Raw genomic sequence first — 22583 nt, 5'->3', positions numbered from 1 at the left:
ATTGGGCCCTAAACTGGTGTAGGAGTTGACCAGGCCAATGAAGGAGGCATGACTTTCCAGGCAGAGGAGGCAGTATGTGCTAAGGCAGAAGGACATGAGAAAGCGTGGTGCATTGGTGGCCACCAAGTAGCTCATTATAACTGGGGCATATGGAGTGAAGGAAGGAGGGGCAGCCAATGAGGCTTGAAAACCAGGGAGAGACCAAATCCCGGAGGACCATGTGAGCCATACCTACGAGCTCAGAGATGACCTGAGAGGAGACCCATAGAAGGGATCTGAGCAGTGGCTCATCATGACCGGATTTCAGCTTAAAGGGAGATTTGTATTGGTAGAGAGGAGAGGTGGGGCAAATGAGCAAGAAGCAATGGGAGCAAATGGGCTGGATGGATGGCAGGGCAGGGTGTGTACTGGGAGCCGAGGTTAGAAAGGAAGGCAAGATCAGATTACTAAGGGGCCAGAGGAGGACACTTATGGCTCTGAGTAAATGGTGACCCAATGTGTTTAAGGATGGCCCCTCTGGGGGCAATACTGTAGGTCAGTTGGAGGAAGACAATCAGAGGCTCTTATAGCTCAGGGTCTGCCTGAGATGGTGGCCATGAGCAGACTTCAGAGATGGGTCAAAGAAATCATTGGCAGGGTTTGACATATGCAGCCTGGAAATAGAAAGCAAAGATAAGTTTCAGGCTTTGAACTTGGGTAATTTAGAAGATTTGCGGTTCTACTGACTAAAATAGAAAACTGTGGAAGGAAAGCTGGTCTAAAAGTCAGGGATAGATAATGAATTTGGCTTTGAGCAAGCTGAGTCGAGCAGATGGTAGAGCAACCAAGCAGAAATTGTAGTATTTCTGAAGATGCTGGGCCAGAGTGGCTTGCAGGTCAAGACAGAAAGTTCTGGGTATCACAAGCAAAGAGATTCTATTTGAAGACTTTGAAATGGGGGGGAAAGGAAAAAATGATAGCAAGAGAAAGCTAAAAGCTTAACAGCGGCTTTGGGAGATACCACAGGGATGTGTTAAATGCTTAGAGGACTTCCAAAAAACGGTCTGTAGGACACCTAAGACCTCCCATAATGCTGACTGGAGCACACCCTGGAAGGGGCCAGGCTCCCTGGAGAGAGAAGCAAAACAGGACTTCAGAGGCACAGGGGGATTCTTCCAGCCCCGGTCAGCAGGGACCAATCTCAGTGATATGGGTGGGTTTTCATTCCAGCTGGAAGGGCAGGACTTGATTCCAAAAGGACTAAATGTTAATAAAAATACAGTCCTTCATGAAGAATACATATGGGTAGAGAATCTAATCCTACATATAGAGTAGATAAAAATGACTTCAAAAACCAGTTCTTCAGGGGGAGGGAGATTCAAAGGTGCAGGTCCAACTCTGAGGAAAGTCTCTAGCGGTATGCCACAGGGCTCTGTCCTTGGTTCCTGCATTTACTGTTTTTAACTGTAAGGTGCATGAAAGCTACCTTGGCATGAAAGGGCAAAATGGCAGAAGACACAAAGCCAGGAGGGCTGGCAAGGAGAAGAATGATCCTAACACATTGGAACAATGGGCCAATGAAACTGAAAGAGGATATATATGAACTCCTACTTTGGGGTTCAAATACCAGGTGCACCCAGAAAGGACAGGGTAATTGGACTTGTGAAAAATGGTCAGGGACTCTAATTGACAGGACACCCAATATTAGTCAGCAGCAAATACAGCTGGTCAAAATCAAATGAACAAACATGCAAACAAAAACCCACAAAGCAAACCTTAGGGCCCATGATGAATAGAATTAAAGGGTTTAAACAAAGGAGCAGACAGTCCCCCGGGACTCTGAACTGATCAGGCAACATCTGGAGTTTTGCATTCCAGTCTCTGAATCATATTTTGAGAAAGATGTGGACCAATTAGAGCATTTCTAATCATTCCACACATATATTTGAAGCCTGAAGGTGGATGCTAAGAATACAAAGTCCCTGCCACTGATGATGAGGGATATGGAAACCAATTTATATGAATAATGGGGGAACTGGGAATGTTTAACCTGAGGAACAAAAGGCTCGGAGGAAGTGATGAGGGGAAAAGAGAATGATATAAGAGACTAGACTCAATATTTATAGGACTGCCAGAAGGAAGGATCAGACTAACTTTGGATGCTTCAGTGAGTGGAACTCAGACTCTTACAGGAATGAAGACTTAAGCTCTTGAAGGAAGAAATTTCCATAATTAGATCTGTCCTAAAATGGAATGGTGGTGGTGGTAGGTGATGAGTTCCCTGTCACTGGAAGTAGTCAAGTAGAGGCTACATGATCACCTATCAGGAATGCTGTCGAGGGACACCAGGGTGGTTCAGTTGGTTAGGCAACTGATTCTTGATTTCGGCTTAGGTCAGGATTTCAGAGTCCTGGGATGGAGCCCCATGTCAGGCCCCCATGCTCTGCGGGGAGTCTGCTGGAGATTCTCTCTTCCTCTCCTTCTCTCTCTGCCCCTCCCCCTGCTCCTGCGCTCTCGCTTGCACTCTCTCAAGCACCCTCTCTCTCGAATAAATAAATAAACCTTTTTTTTTTTTTTTAAAGAATGCTATCAAGGGATTGTCACTGGGTAAGAGTTTGAATAGTTGAATCCTAAATTCCTTTAAAACTCTAAAACCCTAAGATGCTTTCTTCAATGAGTAATGTGAGATTTCTCCGTTCTATGGATGGATGAAGGTAAGGTGTGAAATGTGGCTGAGGGTACAGCTGGGTGGAAGGCCGTAGAAGGAAAGGAGTAACACTGAGAGAAATTGGCAAAGATGTTGGGTGGTTTATAGAAAGAAGGCTCTGTGCAAACCAGAGATGGAAAGAACTCAGGGGGGAAGTTTCAGATTTGTGTCGATGTGTGTGCCTATGTGTTATTGTATAGGCTGCAAGTTTTTAAAGCTCTGGATATTTCACATATAAATCCAGGTTTCCCATTTCTCTCGGAGAGAACTGGCACACCCCTTCCCACGCAGCAGTAACAGGAAGAGCTGAGCAGCAGGTCCCCTTGCGTGAAAGATGAGCTGTCCTGTGGGCTTCAATCCCTACCTCTCCCTGCTTCCCAGACCCGGCCCTCATCCCTCATCTATATTCCCCACTTGGCCCCTGAAAGCATTTGGGTTTGCAGCCACAGTTTTAAAATTTCACACGGGCTCTTTGGAGACAGAAACCGTGTTTTTCATTTGGGGATCATTAGCCTGTGCTTAGCAGATTCTCAGTAATGTTTGTTAAAGGATCCTCGGGGGAAAAGGATGACAAATCAGAATAATGGTGACATGCCACATCCCCCTACCTGGATCTCAACTCCTGGAGAAGCCTTCCCTAGAGTTCTGTGCTTCCAGGGCCCCATGAGCGTGGCAGCCTGTGAAGCTAGGTTATCAGAAATTGGCTGCCATCACTTTCATTTTAATAAATCAACATGTAACACTTGCGTTAACAGTGCCCTCAGAGCTGTTGGAACGGTGACTTCTAACATCCATTTGTCTATCACATAATTGGCCTGTTGGTAACATTTGTAATCTGATTATTTCCCCTTTGGGGTTGCCCACCTATGCTGATTAAGCTCCTTTATCTGCAGATATGAAAATGAGCAGCCATTTCGAAAGGCAGCGGAAGAGGAAATTAACTCTCTGTATAAAGTCATTGATGAAGCTAATTTGACAAAAATGGATCTGGAGAGTCAAATAGAACGGCTGAAAGAAGAACTCTGCTTTCTGTCAAGGAGCTACGAAGAGGTAGGTGGGGGCCGGGCCGACGCTGGCTTGGTTGCAGCCCAGAGGCCCGCGCCTGTCTGGCGGAGCCGGCCATCGGTGAGGCTAGCTCCTGTCGGCCTGTCCCCCTCGCCTGCCCGGGGCTGCGGGCAAAACATGCCCGAATCCTTGCAGTGGGTGAGGTGACGCCTGGAGTCTCAAGTTCAGACGGCTTCAGGCCCGGGACACAAGGGGAGGGGAAGGCAGGTCCACACTGGAGAGGGAGGGGGCCTGTGTCGAGCTGGAGAGAGAGCATCCCCTACCTCAAGGCCTTGTATTCCAGGTCTTTTTTCTTTCTTTTTTTTCTTTTTTAACGCTGCACTGAACAAACAAAATAACCCTGAAGCTAGACCCGGGCTGGGGTTTGCACACACTCGTTAACGAAATTCCGTCAGCTCACTGAGTGACAGGACTCAACGGGACCTCCCCCCATGACTCGGCCCAGTTGCCGGCAGAGCGGCCCCGACTCAACCACCTCACACGTGTCACTGTCTGAGCGGACATGGAACGTGCTTTCAGCCAAAAAATCAAAACCCATTTAACTCCGCTTCCCTTGGGAAGTTCCTTCTTTCGTCCGCCCTCAGGCTGACCACGAGCACTAAGGCCACTTCCTCCTGCTCTTAGCTCCGCCGCTTGCCACCACTCTCCACCACTCACCCTTCAGTGACCTCCAAATCTCTCCCAGCCTACTCTGACTTTACAGAATTCATACATTTCATCTTGCTGTTGTTGCTTCCTCTGTGTTATTTTGCGGTTTATGTATTTTGATATTTGCTTTGAGGGGGCCCGGGCTTGCGAACACCAGCCTAAGAAACGCCTCCTTCTTGCCAAAGACTATGGCACGCGTGCTGGCGAGGGGGCCGGGGACTTTGCCAGTCTCTGTGAAGCCCCATGTTTGGCAGGAGCAGAACGAGAAGCACAGGGGTGCCCACAGACCCGGGCTTCTGCTGGCTGAAATTCTGTGTGCTCTCCTTGTCCCCTGGAGCTCACCTGGAGTGTATATTGTCATTCGCAGGATGTGAAAGTGCTGTACAAACAGCTGGCAGGGTCTGAGCTGGAACAAATGGGTGTACCCATCGGCACTGGTCTGGACGACATCCTTGAGACCATCAGGATCCACTGGGAGAAAGATGTCGAAAAGAACCGGGCGGAAGCAGGAGCCTTGCTCCAAGCCAAGGTGAGGCAGGACCTTCTCCCTGTGCAGAAGGAGGTCAAGCAAAGGTGAAAAGCAGTCAACATAGGAGAGAAAAAATGCAACAGTTTCGATCTCATTAGACAGAAGAGAAATACAATTTAAAATAGTAACATTTTGCCTCCCTGTCTAAAGGTAACATGTTGAAAATGGTAATACTCAATGCCCACAAGTGCGTGGTGAAGTAGGTTCTCCCCTATATTACTGAGGAGTATAAGCTACTGTGACATCTTTGAGCAAGGGAATTGATGATCTGTATCGAGAATCTTGAAATGCCCCTACCTACCAGTTGAAGAATCTAGACACTATCCTAAAGAAATAATTGAAAATGTAGATAAAATTTATATCTAAATGTATTCACTGAAGCATTCATTATAAGAATGAAAAAAATTAGGCGGAAAGCACATAAATGTTTAATAATAAGAGTAAGGCTAAGCCACAACCTTTCCATGCAATGAAATACCAGGGAGCTATTAGAAATATTTACGAAGCATTTATAACAACATGGGAAATGCTCACTTAATAAGGTCAAGTGGGGGAAATAAGAGAGTACAGGGTATGTACCAGGAACCAACAAACTTTTTCTGTCAAGCACCAAACAATAAATATGAGGCTTCCTGGGCCTGATAATCTATTACAACTATTCAACTCTGCCCTGGTAGTGTGAAAGACAGAAGGTAACACATAAGGGGCGCCTGGGTGGCTCAGTCGTTAAGCATCTGCCTTCGGCTCAGGTCATGGTTCCAGGGTCCTGGGATCGAGTCCCACATCGGGCTCCCTGCTCTGCAGGAAGCCTGCTTCTCCCTCTCCCATTCCCCCTGCTTGTGTTCCCTCTCTCACTGTGTCTCTCTCTCTGTCAAATAAAAAAAATCTTAAAAAAAAAAAAAAGGTAACACATAAGCATGGCTCTGTTCCAATAAAACTTTATTCATAGAAACAAAAAGTAGGCTGGGTTTACCTGCAGGCTGCAGTTGGCCAACCCCTGGTAGACATAGTAGAAAGCACTCAGACAAAGAAATGAGGCATCAAGAAAAAATTAGAAAGAAAACATTAAAATGTATTGGTGTTAACAGTGGTTGTCTTTGGGGGAGGGACCTATGTGACATGTTGAGATGTTTTTTTCTTTCTTGTTTTTGAGTATAATATTTTTTCAAGTTTTTCTTAAGCAGTATGAGTTATATTCATGGAGGGAAACATCTTTTATTAAACCTGGTAAATAATAAAGGAATTAACCAGAACATAGAATGCACAGGGTTTGTTCTTAATTTCTCCATCTCCCATCCATGTATGACTTGGGGATTCTGAGGCACCGGGCGAGAAGAACAGAAAAGGAAGGAAAGTGTAGAGAACGTATGAAAAGTAAGGTAGCTTATTTTTTTGAGAGAAAGCAAGCAGGCTCTTCCTGTGCTCTGGGTTACTGTTCAGTAGGTCTCAATCCCAGCTGCACAGCAGAATTATCCCAGAGCATTTTCAAGAATGCTCATGCCCAGGCCCCATCTAAGACCAATTAAATCAGAAGAAGGAGAAGGACTTTGTGACTTTTTTTCCAACTCTCTGGATGATTCGAATATTCAGCCAGGCTTGAGAGCCACCAGAGTTTATAAAAGCTACCAAAAAACAAAAAAACCCAAGGAAGACCTTTTCTGTTCTTTGTTCTCCCATGCCCCCTCAGTATCAACAGGAACCTTCCCAGCAGGGTCTTCACCAATTCTGGATCCATCAAAAACATCTTTACTCCGCCATTTCTCCACCCCCCATCTCCTTTCAACAGCCCCTTTTCTTTCTGACCTTAATTCCTTGAGCCAGGTCACTGCAAACCCTTTTTAGGGCAAACAGTGCCTAGTAACCTCACAACAGGCAGTCTCCCACCCCCCCAACCAGGTGAGAGGGGGAACAACACAAAGGGAAAGTGAAACCAAACCATAGATTTCATTTTGGTCCGTTGCTTCTTTTTTAAGAGACTCATGAATATTCATAATTCATGACCTTAGCCACCATAGCATCCCCTTTCTTCACTTCAGAGGTGAGGAAACAGATTGAGAGAGGGCAGCTGATGTCCTGAGGTCACATGGCTGGCTGGCAGCACCGTCGTCCCGCCCTCCTGGCTCTAGGGCCAGGCACCTTTTCTCCACATTGGGTAGTCGGTCCTCCTCCGCTCTGGTTCCCAAAGCGAGAGCTCTGTGGCCCAGGAGTTTACAACCTTGCTTTTGTCCCAACACTCCTGGGGCGTACCCCACACTGCAGTGATTATTTATTTGGGGAAGGGGGATGGGGCGTGGTAAAGAACAGAAAGAAATCCTGCATAGTGTGAAAAAGAAAAAATCCTGGCCATTATTACTCACCCTTCACCCTCTTGAGAATCATCACCAGCCCAACGGTAATTCAAGCATTAATTCTGAGCAGATTCATTAGTGTTTTTTTTTAATAGAGTAATCTGAAAGCTACATCTCAGAGAAAACAGACAGTACTTGTTTTCATTTGGCTGATGCTACCGGGGCCTCTTGCAGAGAGGTGGAGATCAGAAAATATTTGCAGAATGAGTGAATTCCTCTGATCATCAACAGAGATCAGAACTGACAGCCAGAAGTCCTCCAATAAATAGTTTTGTCAGTTGCTGTCATGCCCTTGGGGGCTGACATTTGCCCATCCTGAGCACCTCTTGTCGGTTTCTTGGCAGCAAAGCATAAATGTGAAATGGCTTAGCACACACTCCTTTCAAACCTTTTGCAGAGAGCGTACAGACATGTATTTAATTACCTTTCGGCCTGGGGAGGCTGAAAATTAATTGACATGATTAATTTATGTCTTTGTTTAGGTTTCCCCAGAAACTGACCCTGTCTGAGACAAATATTAAAGAGGAAATTATTTATCCAGAAGTTGGGGGAGGAGGGGGACAAAAATACCAGTAGAGAAGAAGCAGAGAAGGGAACCAACAAAGAACTCACTAACCAACCAGCACCCACTGTGGGAGATGGGACTCTGCACCCACAGGGTTTCTGGGGAACAGTACAGAATATAAGAGAGGGGAAAGGCGAGGAAGCTGGAGTAGTAATACCATCCCCATCAGACATCTGCCGTCTGCTAGCAGAGTGACCTTTCAAAGACTTCAGAGAAAGCTCTCCCAGGCAAAGGGTAGAATTTGGCAGTGGAATGGAAGGGTGGGGAGAACCACATGTTCTGGGATAAAGGTTCCTGAGGGATAGAGGTAGATGCCATCAGCATCTGTTCCCAAGTTATCTGCTAACTCCTCTTAAGTCATTAAGCTTATAAAGAGGTTCGGGCTAGGTTCTCTCCAGCCTCAGCCATGGATGTTGGGAACTTTGGTAGTCTAGGTTTTGGAGCTTCTCAAGTTCTCAACATAACTCCATGTTTGGGGGGGTGGGGTCAGTTTTGTCCAGAGAATTTCTGGAGCATCTTCCAGGCCGGCCCTCCCTTGTCTGCTTGTTGTGGTTACCCAGCCCTAGGTATTTGGGGATGCTTGGGGAACCACAGACAACATGCCATCCCACCCTCCAGACCTCCTGGCTACCCACGGAATACATTCCCCAGTCTGCAACCCACAGACCCTAAACGGGCCACCTTGGGGAATATGGGAGAGCCTCTATCATTCACCTCTTTCCTAGCATTCCTATGCTGAGATGTTTCCATTCTGTAGCAGCAAGACAAGCTCTGTTTTGCGTTCTTAACCTCCTCCCTGGGATCTTCCTCCCAGGGAAGGGCTCCACACCCTCACTCCTAGAAGCCTCCTCTCTGTCCCTTGTTCACCAAATTGGGAGGATGTGTACAATAACCAAAGGCTTATTCAATTACCAGCACCAGCTGGTGTGGTAGGGTAGGAGAACTCAGCTTCCTTTCAGTAGCCCCTAGGGGCCAGGAACCCCACAGCAAATGCACCCATGCTGTCTCTTCTGATAGTGGTCTGCACTTGCCTCAGATCAGTTCAAGGGATTCGTGGTCAGGAACTTTAAGGGAGCTGTAACCATCATGCCTTAAACAGCCAGGTGTGGAGACAGTTGAGCATGGAGAGGTGAACAGATGGAGATGAGTCATGAGGTTTCTGGTTATTGATAGGCTTAGAGCTGGAAGAGACATTAGCCACTGACTAGAGCAGTGTCCTCTAATAGCAATTTCTGTGAGGATAGGACTGTTGTGTAGTCTGCACAGCTACCCAGTATGTGAGCCACTGGCCGCATGCACTGTTGAGCACTGGGAATGTGCCTGATCCAGCTGAGAAACTAAGCTTTTAATTTTATTTAACATTTATTAATCTTTATCTAAATAGCTACGTGTGGCTAGTGGCTACCATGTTGGACAACATAGGTCTAGATCTAACCATGAACAGATTAGGAACCTTAGATAACATGTCTCCATATCATCCACATTCACAAACAATAATTTCCCCTGAAAAGGCAAATATTTTATATAGGCTGCCATATCGACACCCTCTCTTTGCTTGCTTGTACAAAGAAGAGTGAATATTTTCTAGAATATATGAAATTGGATTGGAATGGGTTTCTACTAGTCAACTGGGGTCACTGGCTCTAGATGACAAGATGGCCCGATGTGGTATCACCACGAGAGCCAACTGGGAGAGTTCCTTTCAAGGAGAATAGAAAGAGCAGAACCCCTAAAAGCATCTGTAATCTAGGGGTCCCTGTGTGTTGATGAGTTGGCTATAATCCCTGATGTCTCTTCAGTGAAACAAGCCATGGTCTATTCTGGTGTGCTTCCTGCAAGCACTGAAGGGGAGTCCTCTAGCCTTTCTAGTATGTCTCAGGGAGGGCTTTGCAAAAGGGCCCCAGCTCACTTTTATTTCATTTTTCATTTACTTGGATTTTATGTAAGCATTTTTAATATATAATACCTTCACTTATTTCAAAGTTCAAAATGTACAAAATGATATACAGTGAAAAATGACATCCAACCCATGTCCCAGCCGCCCAGTTCTTTTCTACAGGGTCAGTCAATGTTATCCTTTTACTATGAGTCCTTTCAGAGATACCTTATGCACATCCAAGGAAATATGTATATATTCTCTCTCTCTCTTTACACAAATAGTAGTATTCAGAACATGCTGCTTTTTAGATGGCATGATATTATACCACAGTGGGCAGCAAACTGTGGCCCACAAGCCAAATCTCACCCACTGCCTGTTTTTTACAAATAAGTTTTATTGAAACCCAGCTTTGCTCATTCACTTACATATTGTCTATGGCTGCATTTGCATACACCAGCAGAGTGGAATAGTTGCAATGGAGGCCATATGGTCTGCTAAGCCTAAAATATTTACTATCTGGCCCTCAACAGAAAAAAATGCCTGTTCTAGCAATGGATATCCCAGGATTTATTTAATGCCCTGCTGATCAATATTTAGGTGGCTTCCAATCTTTTGCTTTTATACATTAGAATACGTATGTCCCTCATTCCCCAATATAGAAATATACTCCTGGATAAATTCATAAGATGTGGAATTGCAGGGTCAAAAATTATGCACACTGGTAATTTTGATAAATATTGTCAATTACCCTCAGGAAAGGTTGTAACAATTTACATTCTCATCAGAAATGTTTGAGAGTGCCCATTTCCCCACATCCTCACCAATACTGTGAGTTCTCATACCTTGTGATCCTTGTCAATATTAGAGGTAAAACATGGTTTTTCAGTGCAGTTTTATTTTGCATTTCTCATATTATAAGGAAGGTGGAACATCTTTTTACATGCTGAATTCCAGCCATATTTGTTCTTGTGTATACTATCAGATCATATCCCTTGCCCATTTTTATTAGGTCTTGGACTTTTTAGTACTGGTTTGTAGTGACTCTTTGTACACAGGAGAAATTAGTCCTCTCCCTGCAATATGTTGTAAATATGTCCCCAGCTTGTCAATTGTCTTTTTACTTAAGTTGTGATGGTTCCAGGTGGCTCTCAAAAGATATTGTTAGCCAATAAGGCAGGGTTACTATAGGAGCTGGGAGGCCAGGATTGGGTTCCCGTCACTGTATGTTACAGGAGCATAGCCAAGCTGGTTAGAGCTGGGAGACAGAGTGAAGGGAATCAAAGTAGTTGTTAAAAGGGAAACTAAAGAGACTGTCGCATTGAGGTAGGCCCTGCCTATCTTTCACCTGTTCTTTACCCTTACCCAGTACAACATGTATATTGTAGAGGGCAATTCCAGGCCCTCAGCCTCCACATTGTGTTTCCAACCCCACAACTGGTCGACAACCAATATTTGAGTGACTATCTATATAGAGGATCCCCCGACACAGTAAATTCTACATACGACCAAGAAATCTGCACTCACTCGCTCATTCAGACTCCATTTGTCAAGCACAAAGCGGGTGCCAGGCCTTGTGCATGGGGCCGTGGGCACAAAGTCCCTGGCCATTCCTGGCCACCCGATTCTGAGATCTCAAAGCTATCTTTGGTATTTCTCAATGGTAATTCTTTCCCATGAAAAGGGTAGGGACCTTACTTCCAAAATAAGAGACTTGCAAAGATAAAATAACCCAAATCCCTGAGAAATTAAAGTAGTATGGTTTGCGTTCAACACTTATCAGTCTCTGAGAAGAGACAGAGCAGAGGAGTCCCTTCTTCAGAATGGAATGATCTCCATGAACCAGAAGAAAAATACTATCGTTTAAACTTCTTCAATAATACCTTAAGAAGAAAAACATATTTTTCTCTTTGGAACCACACTCACTGCTGAGCCTGTTCCGCCACCTTCTTCAGCAGTGTACCCTTCCTTATGACCGAGGGGCAGCAAGTCTGCAAAGCCAGGTGTCCCTCGGTGTGTCCTTGGGCAGCTTCCACTGAGGCTGGGAATTGGTCCCATAGCCTTTTGTGAGCAGCTTCAATGGCCAGGCAGTTCTTGTGTCGATCAATTCAAGGAGACACTTGGCTTAGCCTCGCCAGGCCAGCCCTCCTGCCAACACTGAAGTTCCACCGAGTGAGACATGTACTTCTTTTTAGTTCCCACTAAGGAGAACTCGTGTCTCAGGTGAAACCAGATGGCATCCAGCCTTCTCCCAAATAAATCCTCTGTCTGGCTCGAGTAGGTCAGGGGTGTGGATGCTGCTTGTCCACAGCTATCCTTAGCTAAATAACATTTATATGATACCCCATGGTCATTATAATACTGATAGCTAATCCTCCTAATGAAAAGGAGGTGAGATTTCATTCCATTGCTGGTGGACCCTCCATTTCCATAGTCCCTAACATGTGCCTAGGACACACTGTGGACCTTCAGTAAATGTGTTGGGCATGCCCAAGGTGTAAAGCACCATGTTAGGTCCCCAGGGCAGACAGAGGCGTCAGGAAGAAGTTGTCCCCCGCACGCAAGGTACCTACAATCTAGTGCGAGGTTGGCTGAGCGCAGGTGGCAGGCAACGGAGAGAAAGACCATTCTTCTCCAAGGCAGAATACAACATGCTTGAGAACAGCGCCAGCAGAGCATTTAGTAAGCGTGTACCAAGTGCCCAGACCAGGTGCTAAGCCCCTGACAGGCCTGTTCTCCTTTCATCTTCCCACCATGAGTTAGGTATTGTGATCTTATCCATTTCACAGAGGAGGGAACTAAGGCACAGAGAGGTTAGTCACTTCCCCAAGAATACACGGTTCCAAAGTGGTGGAACTGAGATTCAGACCACACTTTCTGACTCCAGAATCATCACTCTGAACAGCTAGGTTGTCCTGGACAGATCACATGGAGTGCGGGGGAGTCTTGATTCATTGTCTCATGGAATGTGAGGTTGAGAGGCCTTTGTCTTGAGGGTCCAGAAGGTTAGGCCAGACCTTTGTCATGATCTTCCCAAACCATGATTCTGTGCCCTCCCCGTGGGATAAGATTCCTCTATGATACAAGACGGGGAACCCCTGTATCCCCAAGGAATCCATTGCTTTCCCTTTTTCCATGATAGTAACACCATGAGATTAGTGTGATCCTGTGAGGTCTAAGAGGCTGCAGAGCAAGGCGGTCAGCTGTACTCGGCAGCAGAGCAAGGCTCTTGTAAAGCTCTTGTTCACCAGCTGCCAAAACAGAGAGCTTGAGCGGACTGGCTGCAATCCACACAGCAAGTGCTGGAGAAAGGCAGAGTACACATTTCAGCCTCTCGGCACTCACCTTGGACACATGTTCTGCTAAGAACACCCCTGCATAGCAGAGGGATGGGTTTGGAGATGGCCCTTTTCCCCCTCCATGTGGGGACTCTCAAATACTTCCTCCGACTTACTCCAAAGCAGGCTGCTTTGCTTCTCTCCCATCCATCTTCCATGTGCACTTAATTTAAATTTTTTTATTCAAAATTTTTTACCCTATTTCAAAGTGTCAATATGCTCTCCTGTCCCAGAAATATAGATGGAGTGCAAACACGGCAGCCTAGCCCCTGCACAGCAGAGCCAAGATTTCAGGCTGGCTTGAAAGCCTGGGGACCAACATATTTGAATCTCATTACACATCCTAGCAACTGCACTGAGCAACAAACACAGTCCTACCTTCCTATCCTCAGGGTCTAGAATGACACACCTGCTGTATGGTCTGTGAGGAGAAATCCTGAAGGCATTGGGTTGAAATGGAAATAGAAGTAATTATTAATCAGAAAGCATAACTCTAAAAAGCCATTGGAGAAGAGCAGGTAATACATTTAGGTGAGTTAAAGCAGTTGACTGTCCCCAGATGAAAGGCAAGTACCACTTGTAAGCTGATTTGAGAAGGTATTGGGCATGATATAAAATGACACTGAATCCCATAGTGATCAAATTCATTTTTTTCCTCTTTCAATCTTAATTAACCTGTATAAGAAAGTTTCCATTTGGTGCCGGTAGGTCATTAACACTTCTCTTACACTCATCAGTCTCACGTTTCAACAAAGAGAAAGCAGGCTTTGGGACTCAGCAACATGGTGGGCAGCATTTGCTCAAATATAATAACATTGGTTTATTTTAATTTTATTAATTTTTCAGCTATTTGTTGTCTATGACCAGTGATACAGTTTTACAGTTTTATTGGTTTCCATGGCAATCTAGAACTTTGTTCCCATGGACCAGGCATCACATGGGAGTTTTAAATGCAGATTCCTGGGCCCAGTCAGATCTCCTGAATCAGAACCTGCATTTTCACAAGCTCCCTGGATGATCCTGATGCACATAAAATTTGAGACCTTATCTACAGTTTCCATTTTAAACACATTTATTTACAAAGAAAAAGTGAATCAATTTAAATAAAAATTGTTTGAGTCAGTATTCATATATGTGAAAAACCATGCTGCTTGTCGAATGTTTGGGAAACACTCCGATAGAGCATTCATCCCCCCAGAGACCAGTGCGTACCTCTGAATACAGACCACTCATTGTCTGGGTTGAGAGGAGGGCAGATCATCTGGGGAACTGTGGTGATAGCCTTGGCCAGCGGATTTACCCCGACCCACCTACCTAGGCTTTGAAATTTGCCTTCGGTGGGACTTGACTTCCACTCATGCCCGCTTCTTACCCAGGGCGTGCTGGTAATGTTTCATATCTGCTCTCCGAGGACAAATGTAAGCATGTGTATTTATGTGCCGGTCAGATTCACAATACCACGTAAAGGAACATAGAAGTTTCTGTTGATGTTTTCTTTATATAATTTTAGAGATAACATAAATTTTAGGATAAAATACGTACTTTGCTTTTCCGTTTGCACCTATACTTTCAGTGTGACTAGCTATTTCTTGCAAAATCTGCCAACTGTTTTTATAATTCTGTCATCAACAATAATGTTACAAAATCAGATTACAAAATATGCTCGATTATTAATATCCGATTAAGCAAAAAGTCACATCAATGATAAATGCGGATAGCTCTGATATGAATTTTGGTTGATATTTCCATTAACCTTAATGAGTCCTTTCATCAATGATATGAGTAACTTCTTTTAAATCAGATAATGGTTTGTAAATACTGGAAAGATATTCCCTCTAATTTTTTTGCTATTCATAATGCGACAGCTACAGACATGACCCATTTTAAGTTTAATCTGCTTTATTAACATTTTCTGCATCCCTTTAAGTCTAGACAGTCAGCAGAACAACAATTCAATCCCTGATTTGTAGTGTTTGCCAATTTCCATGAAGTAAATAACTCTCACCACAGCTGATTTCAAACTCCTAAGTTGAGGTAAATAAGCACAGAGTTTGGAAGAGATGCTCAGAAGCTCAGCATTAAATGTCATTTCTATCACACAGCTACCATCGATATAAATAACTTTGATAGCACAGATAATGATAAAATGTAAATAAATTAGCAAGTGATGTGTTGGGAGTATTTGTTACCATTTTAACATAACTTAATTGTAAGTGGATATAATTTAATTTTTAATAATAGCTGTGTTTACCGACCAGCTTACAAACTTCCTGAAAATTTAACCCTCTGCTCTCGAGAGCTCTCAGGCGCGGGCTCCAGCTGCCGGCTGACCCCCTGGCCGCTCTGTGCACCTGCACCTCCCAGCTCCGTCTGTCTGCCGGAACCCGGCCCGCCCACCGCCCAGCCACCCACACAGCCCACCGGGCCAAGTCCCAACCCCAAAGACAGGGACAGAAACGGGGCGACCCATCACAGCAGGACTTGACAGACCACGAGGAAGTTTTAGAGGGGTCCACCTTCACTTTGGGGAAGACAGCTCCACTTTTGGGGGTCTTGATGGATTGGCAGAAGCATCGGCTTTCAAACCTGGTTGAGAGCACAGTTCTGACGTCAGCCGCAGCAGGGAGTCCAGCTCTGTCCCTTATAGGCCATACGATCTTAAGTAAATAATTCAGTCTCTCTGCCTCGGTTTCCTCACGTAAAATAAGAGTAACAATGACACTTGCTTCATAGAGTCGTGAAGATTAACTGAAATAATGGACTTAACACTGTTAATGGAGTGCTTGGCACAAAATAAGTGCTTAACGCGTATTAGTTATCAGTAGTAGTATCCAACCTACAGTGGCTTTTACAAACTCATTTTTGGCTAATATTACTTTTTACATATAGAAAAATAGATGCAGTCACTATTTGCGTACTTTTAAGGTTCTAAAAGTTTCCGCATGTATAACCTAATGGAAGCCTCATAGGTACTCCACTCACTGTCATTTGCTTTCTGTGGACAGGGACTGGGGCTCAGAGAGGCTGAATGATGGTCCAGGGACACACAGCCATGGACTGACCAGTCAGAGCTGGGCCCACAGCTTCCATTCTCCTTTAGCTGATCCCAGACTTTTAATGGACATTTTTGTTGACCTCTTTCTAGCTCTCATACAGGAAGAACTACACCTGAGATATGAGCCCTTTGACCTGGGTTTTCTTAGTCAGTCAGTTAAATTGGACTATTTTTGCATAACCCTATAAATAAGTATTCATATGTAGTAAAAATGGTCAATCCAGACAGCCAGTAAACTAGGAGAGAAAACAGGTTTTTTTTTCTCCCGTATCACTGGCTTAGAGACATGCGTCAGACTGTACCAAAGATGAATGAAGGTGATCTCTAGTTTTTCCCCTTTCTCCAGCAGAGAGAAAGAGTAGCAATGACCTATCCCCTGAAAGTATGGGAAAGAATCAAACTATGTCCTTGCTGAGGGAGAAATTGCGAAACACAGACCTTCCCCTGGTGTTCACAATTGTGGCCAGACTGGTTTTTACAAGGTAACGGGGACTATCAGACCAACTTGGATAGTTCCTCATTTGAAGAAGGTGTGGGGCAATCAGCACTGGCTGACAGTGTTGGAACCGGTTCCGAGTTCTCTGAAAGGCAATTTGGCAACATCCATCAAAATGACAAATGCATACCCTTTGACTCAGCAGTCCCACTGCAGGGATTTACCCCTCAGAGATACTCCCGTGTGTGGAAAATGAGGGTTGTAGGGTTATTCTTTACACCATTGTTTGTAACAGGCGTAGACTGGAAACAATCTAAGCGCTCATCAGTGCAGGGCTTCTAAATAATTACGGTACTTCCAAACAAGGCAGTACTATGGAGCCATTGAAAAGAATGTAACTGATCTATATATACTGGTAGAGAATATTTTCTAAGATATATTAAGTACCAAGGCAAGGAGAGGATGATCATATATATTTACTTATAAATATATGAAATATTTCTGGAAAGAGGTATAAGAAACTGGAAACAGAAGAACTGGGTAATTAAAGCATAGGGACAGAAGGAGACTTTCTTCTATAAATCCTTCAGAAAAAGCTTTTGAATTGTATTCTACTTGCATGCACTCTATGTTCAAACTAAATAAACGCTTGTATACAAATCGGTGGGGGCGCCTGTGGAAAAAGGGATTTTTCCATCTGCCAGTTGTTTGCTCTGAGTCAGAGGCCGTGGAGCGGTCCCTGGGGAGGGCGAGAGGGAAGGCGGGGTTCAGGCTGTCCACGCTCCCCTGCTCACGCGGAGACCTGGCCCTCCACAGCAACAGGCAGAGGTGGCCCGCCGGGCGCAGACGCAGGAAGACAAGCTGGCCGCTGCCCTCAGGCTGGAGCTGCACAACACTTCGTGCCGGGTCCAGAGCCTCCAGGCCGAGACGGAATCCTTGCGGGCCCTGGTGAGTGGGCTGGGAGAGCCCCGGCATTTCTTATGTCAATTTTAAATCTCAACTGTTGAGCTGTAGTCATCTGGGTCGGAGTTCGCAAGAGATTCCCACCTCCCAGCATGTTGAGTCTTGAGGCCGGAAAGAGTCAGCTGATACCGAACCACAAGTATAGTGAACGCTGTTAGTGCCCCACCGAAATACCCGACACCAGGCCACCGCTATGAGTGTGGACTGCTTACACCCCTAGATGCCCCACTTGTCCAGAGAATGGGCCTCAGCCAAACAGTGGACACCTGGCCTGGGCGGTTAGGCCCGCCTCCTCTAGCCCTCAGCCAATGACTAGCTGAGGTGGGGTTTAAGAGCCCCGCCCACTTGCTTCTGAGTGGAATGGGTTGCACCCTGTAATTCACACTCGCTGGCTCTCTGTGGGATCAGGCTGTACCAGATTCCAATGGAGACTCCTCCTGGCTTAGCGCCTTCCTCTGCCCTATCCTGCTTTCCTTGCTCCCCTTTTCTTGAGAGCAACCCCTTAATTATTTACATGTACCAGGATCCCTGCCTTAGGCTCTGCTTCTGGGGAACCCCGAACTAAGACTAGGAAGCTCCTCAGACTCACTGGGGTTTGTGGGAAGGTCTCTTGCATTATTTATTATTAGTCGTGATTAAAATAATTATTAATAATTTAGCAATTCACCCTCTGCTCTCTGGGGTCAACTGAAGTTATTAGGGTACAAAGCCCACAGCTCCTGTTCGATGCCCCCTCCGGGGGCCATGTGTACTGATTTGAACCACAAGTGTGTTGTCCACACTGGAGTGCATGAAGGGATGGTTCATGTAATCCTTGTGCAGCTGAGGTGGGTCTGGACTCCACCGAGGCCCAAGGAGCCCCTGTCTCCCATCAGCTTCAAGCCTTGGGAAAGTTCCAATACTATCACTAGTGCCCCTTTCTTCTACCACTCCCCATACACCCTCCTCATCTCAATTTTGCCACCCAAATCTGTTCCATCACCAAACCAGCAGCCCCACCTCCCAATGCAGTCTTAGTCTACCATCAAGTTAGCTCAAGGATTTATTCTAGTTGGTTCCCTCAGAAACAATGTTTTCAGTGCCCGTGGCCAAGATCATTCCATCACCCCCAGTTCCCCTCCTCACGTGTCTTCAGTTCCCTTGGGTCCATTGTCCTCTGGCCAACAAGGTCACAAGCTGCCCAGTCAGCTCAGGGAGATGTTCGTCTTGCCACAGCATAGCACAACATGATACACGTCTCGTTGCTACATTCTGTGATGGGATCAGGGTCAGTGCGAGGGGATGTGAGAAAAGGATTTGAGGTGAGAAAAATCGAGAAACTACAGCCTAAAACAATGCTACTTTAGCTTAAAAATTATCTGAAAGACATTGCATTATTTACTAAGTTATGTGAATTTTATGCTCATCAGTTTTATTCCCCTGCCATAACCCTTGATCCTAATACTAGGAGTGCTGCCTTTTGCCCAAGTCCCTTTAAGCCTGGTTAAGGGGCTGCCATTTATTCCCCAGATGTCCTTGTGGCTGCCAAAATTGCCTTCTTCCAGTGATAAAAAGTGCCAGGCAGGGATGCCTGGGTGGCTTAGTCAGTTAAGCGTCTGCCTTCGACTCAGGTCATGATCTCAGGGTCCTGGGATCAAGCCCCGCATCGGGCTCCCTGCTCAGTGGGGAGCCTGCTTTTCCCTCTCCCTCTCCTGCTCCCTCTGCTTGTGCTCTCTCACTCTCTTTGTCAAATAAATAAATAAAATCTTAAAAAAAAAAGTGCCAGGCAAAATATTGGGCATATACTCCATCCCACATCATCAGAAAAGCCTGGATGAATTGCACCTGGATGGAGGTGGCACATTACTTAGCCACACATATACTGGCTGCCTACTGTGTGCTAAGCCCTCTGTGAGGTAGGTCCCAGGGACGTAAACATGAAGTGGATGGTTCCTGTCCTCTAAAAGCTCATGACCAGATTGGGTTCCACCAAATGACTGAACACGGCAGAGGGTACTGTGCTCCCAGAGCAGTTGCTCCCAGCAGCCTCCATTCTCAGCGAGCGCCAGCCTGCCCTCACCTCTGTCCTTCGCAGACGCTGTCACCTGCACCATTCTGCAGGTAAGGTTTAAGTCCCCGAACAGGAGATCTTCTGTCTTCTGTTTCCAGCCTCAAAATGTCTCTGAAGTTTTATCCACTCTCTCCTCCCTTCAGTAAACTTGCCCTGTCTACTGTTGCCCCATCTGGGACATTCCTCTATCTACTGTCCCCTCTCTTCTGCATTTTCAGTGTCCCTCCCCCCTGAGATTGCCTGGGGGTAAAAGAGAAAGCCTTCCTTCGCCAGACCTTCCAGCACCACCCAGTGCTTGGGCTTCATTCACAGACCAGCCCAGATTCTGCAGGAAGGGAAATGCCTAGAACTTACCCTTTGCTCTCCTACACTTGAGCCTCTGGACATGTTCTTCCCATGGCTGCAAGGAGACCCCTCCCCCCAACTCTGCCCACCTCTACCTGTCCTCACACCCTTGGCACAGGTGAGGTAGAAGATACGCAAGTGCTACACCCAACGAAAAGCCTAGATCCTGACTCCCATAGGTGGGCTGATCTCTCCACCTGCCACCTATTTGCCTTCAGAGCCCTGTGGTTCATGTGGTTATATCAGCTCATCCACTGACATCACATTAACTTCTTCAGGGCAGAGACCATGTCTAGTTTGTTTCATGTCCCCAAAGCACTTGATGAGTGTCCAAAATGTAATTTCTTCAAAGAGATGCTAATAGTCATGAGAGCATGCTCACCTGCATTCTCTCATTGGACCCTCATAGAAACACTGAGAAGTGTGGGGGGCTGGGACTGACATCCCATTTTGCAGCAGAGCAAACTGTGGTTCAGGGGTTTGCCCATGAACAGGAGTAACAAGTGGAGGGGCTGAGCCCTTCTGGCTCTCTTTCTCTACTAGACCACAGCGGGCTTCTGGAATTGGGGATTGGCACTCACTCTGGAATCTGGAATCTTGACTCCCCTACTCATTAGCGCAGTGACGTCTCTAAGATTCTGTTTTCTCACTTGCGAAGTGAGGATCTGTTTGGGTTATCATATGTATCTGCTGTGTTGGTGGCTTAAGACAACAGTAAAAAATGTGTTCAGTTGAGGCGGAGTCCGGCAGAGACAGCTGGGCATCTGCTGGGGCCAGACCATCCAAGAATGGTGGCTTCCGCTCACATGTGTGGGGCCTCAGCTGTGCATCTCTTTTTCTCCCTCCATGGGGCCTGTCCAGGTGGCTAGCTCTGACTTCCTCAAATCATGGCAGTCATGTAGTCGGACTTCTGATGTGGCATCCGGCTTTCCTCAGAGCGCCCGCACAGAAGCTACCAGGCCTCTTAACACCTGGGCTTACAAGTCCCTGAATATCACTTATACAGAACTCTGTTGGTCTTAGCAGGCACGGGCCATCTCAGATCCCACAAGAAGAGAAAGAAACGCCACCTCTTGATGAGGCAGTGGCAAGGCCACCTAGAGAAAGAACACGTGGGATGGAGACAGGGATTGCAGCTGTCTTTGGAAATGTGATCTGCTGCCAGACTGAACAGAATTTACCTCATAAAGTCATGGGGATGATTGATGAAACAATGCAGGTCAAGCCCTTAGGACAGTGCCTGTCACAGAGTGAGCAGTCAATAAATGGTATCTATTACTGGTTATCATTGTAAAATTATTATTATAACCCCTGGTAGAGCAATCCCAAGTTGGCATCATCTGATCACCTCACTTAAACCCCATGGTCCTGCCTACTGGAACCAATCGAAAGAAAACTCACACCCCCAACCAGAAGACTTAGGAGTAGTGACATGCTGGCTGTGCTTGGGACCCAGGACGGGCTGCCTCTGTCCCCTGCTAGCTGGTAGATCAGAGCTCTGGTCCCTGGGCCTTACAGCCGAGGTTAGGAGCCCAGACAGCTGGAACAAGAAGCACACCTTTCTGCAGCTTTCAAATGGACAGCTCAGTCCATCCAGCCCTCCCTATTATCCTCGGTCAGAGCAGCCTGCCCACACACAGGGCCCCCGCAGCTCGTACAAACCTCAGACAGGCGAGCTGGTGGCGCTTGCAGCCCCCTTTGCCAGCAAGGCACTGTTTGTATTGGCAGCCAGGGACCTGTAATGGTGCTTAAAGCCGACTGAGCTCTGTGTTCCGTCAGCTCAAATCAGGAATGGAGCTCAAGGCCAGAAATCACATAAGGTCACTATTTTTACTTTCTGGAGGGCTTAGCAATTCAATCTCCAGAAACTGGGGAATAAGTGTGCTTATTGTTGTGTTGTGTTGTGCTGCTGTGGGGGCTGGAACTGGGAGATGGGTGGCAGTGGCCTGGCTGCCATCACTTGAGCCCAAGCGTCTCTGTGAGAACCAGGCCAGGATGTCAGGGACTTAGCGGGGAAAGCTGGACCAGGACTCTGAGGATGGGACAAAAGAGACAGAGGACCTCTGATAGGCATTTCCACGAACCTACATTGGGCAATGGTTCCTAAGTCATCAAAGAAAACCTCAGGCCACATGGAGAAGTCACCTGTGAACATGGAGCAAAAACTGTAGACAGATGATCCAAACGTGATTCCATGAAAGTTTTTTCCAAATCACAGCTGTTACAGGTCCAATGTCAACACTAAACACTACAAACCAAGCAATTTCCTGATGAACAAAGGAGGAAAACCCAGAGAGTTTGGAACAAGTGATTCTCAAAGTGCAGGTGGCCATTTCTGCATCTTCTTTGCCATAGAGGGGTTTTCAGATCTCACCAAAATAATAACCCTAGACCAGATACTGATCCAGATTTTTTTTCTACTAGTCACATTTTTTGCCACCTGTAAGTGTACCTAGGATGGGAATCTGACTCAATATTCTTATATCCTATGGAATTAAGATGGTTTAAATAAGATGATATGGTGGCCCCTGCTTAACAGGAGCCATGATTCAAGATGGCATCCTGACCAAGAATCTTCCATTTCAACCACAGTAATCAAAAGGGTATGAAAAATCTCCTCTTAGGGGGCAGGGTACAGAAAGTTGTATTATTGAGATTTTTCTCCAATTTGAAAAGATA

The 22583-nt window shown here is 46.0% G+C and overlaps 1 protein-coding gene across 1 annotated transcript in view; it reads left to right on the top strand.

Annotated features, from left to right (window-relative positions):
- Positions 1–22583, top strand: part of BFSP2 (beaded filament structural protein 2) — a 67097-nt gene that overhangs the window by 39240 nt on the left and 5274 nt on the right. Inside the window, exons 3-5 of the mRNA XM_032408687.1 lie at positions 3580–3736; positions 4767–4928; positions 17363–17494. Coding sequence (XP_032264578.1) covers positions 3580–3736; positions 4767–4928; positions 17363–17494 — 451 coding nt within the window. The remainder of the gene's footprint in view (positions 1–3579; positions 3737–4766; positions 4929–17362; positions 17495–22583) is intronic.

Source organism: Phoca vitulina, unplaced genomic scaffold, assembly GCF_004348235.1.
Source record: "Phoca vitulina isolate PV1807 unplaced genomic scaffold, GSC_HSeal_1.0 scaffold10, whole genome shotgun sequence".
Taxonomy (NCBI): Eukaryota; Metazoa; Chordata; class Mammalia; order Carnivora; family Phocidae; genus Phoca; species Phoca vitulina.
This window is presented reverse-complemented; position numbering and strand designations above follow the sequence as displayed.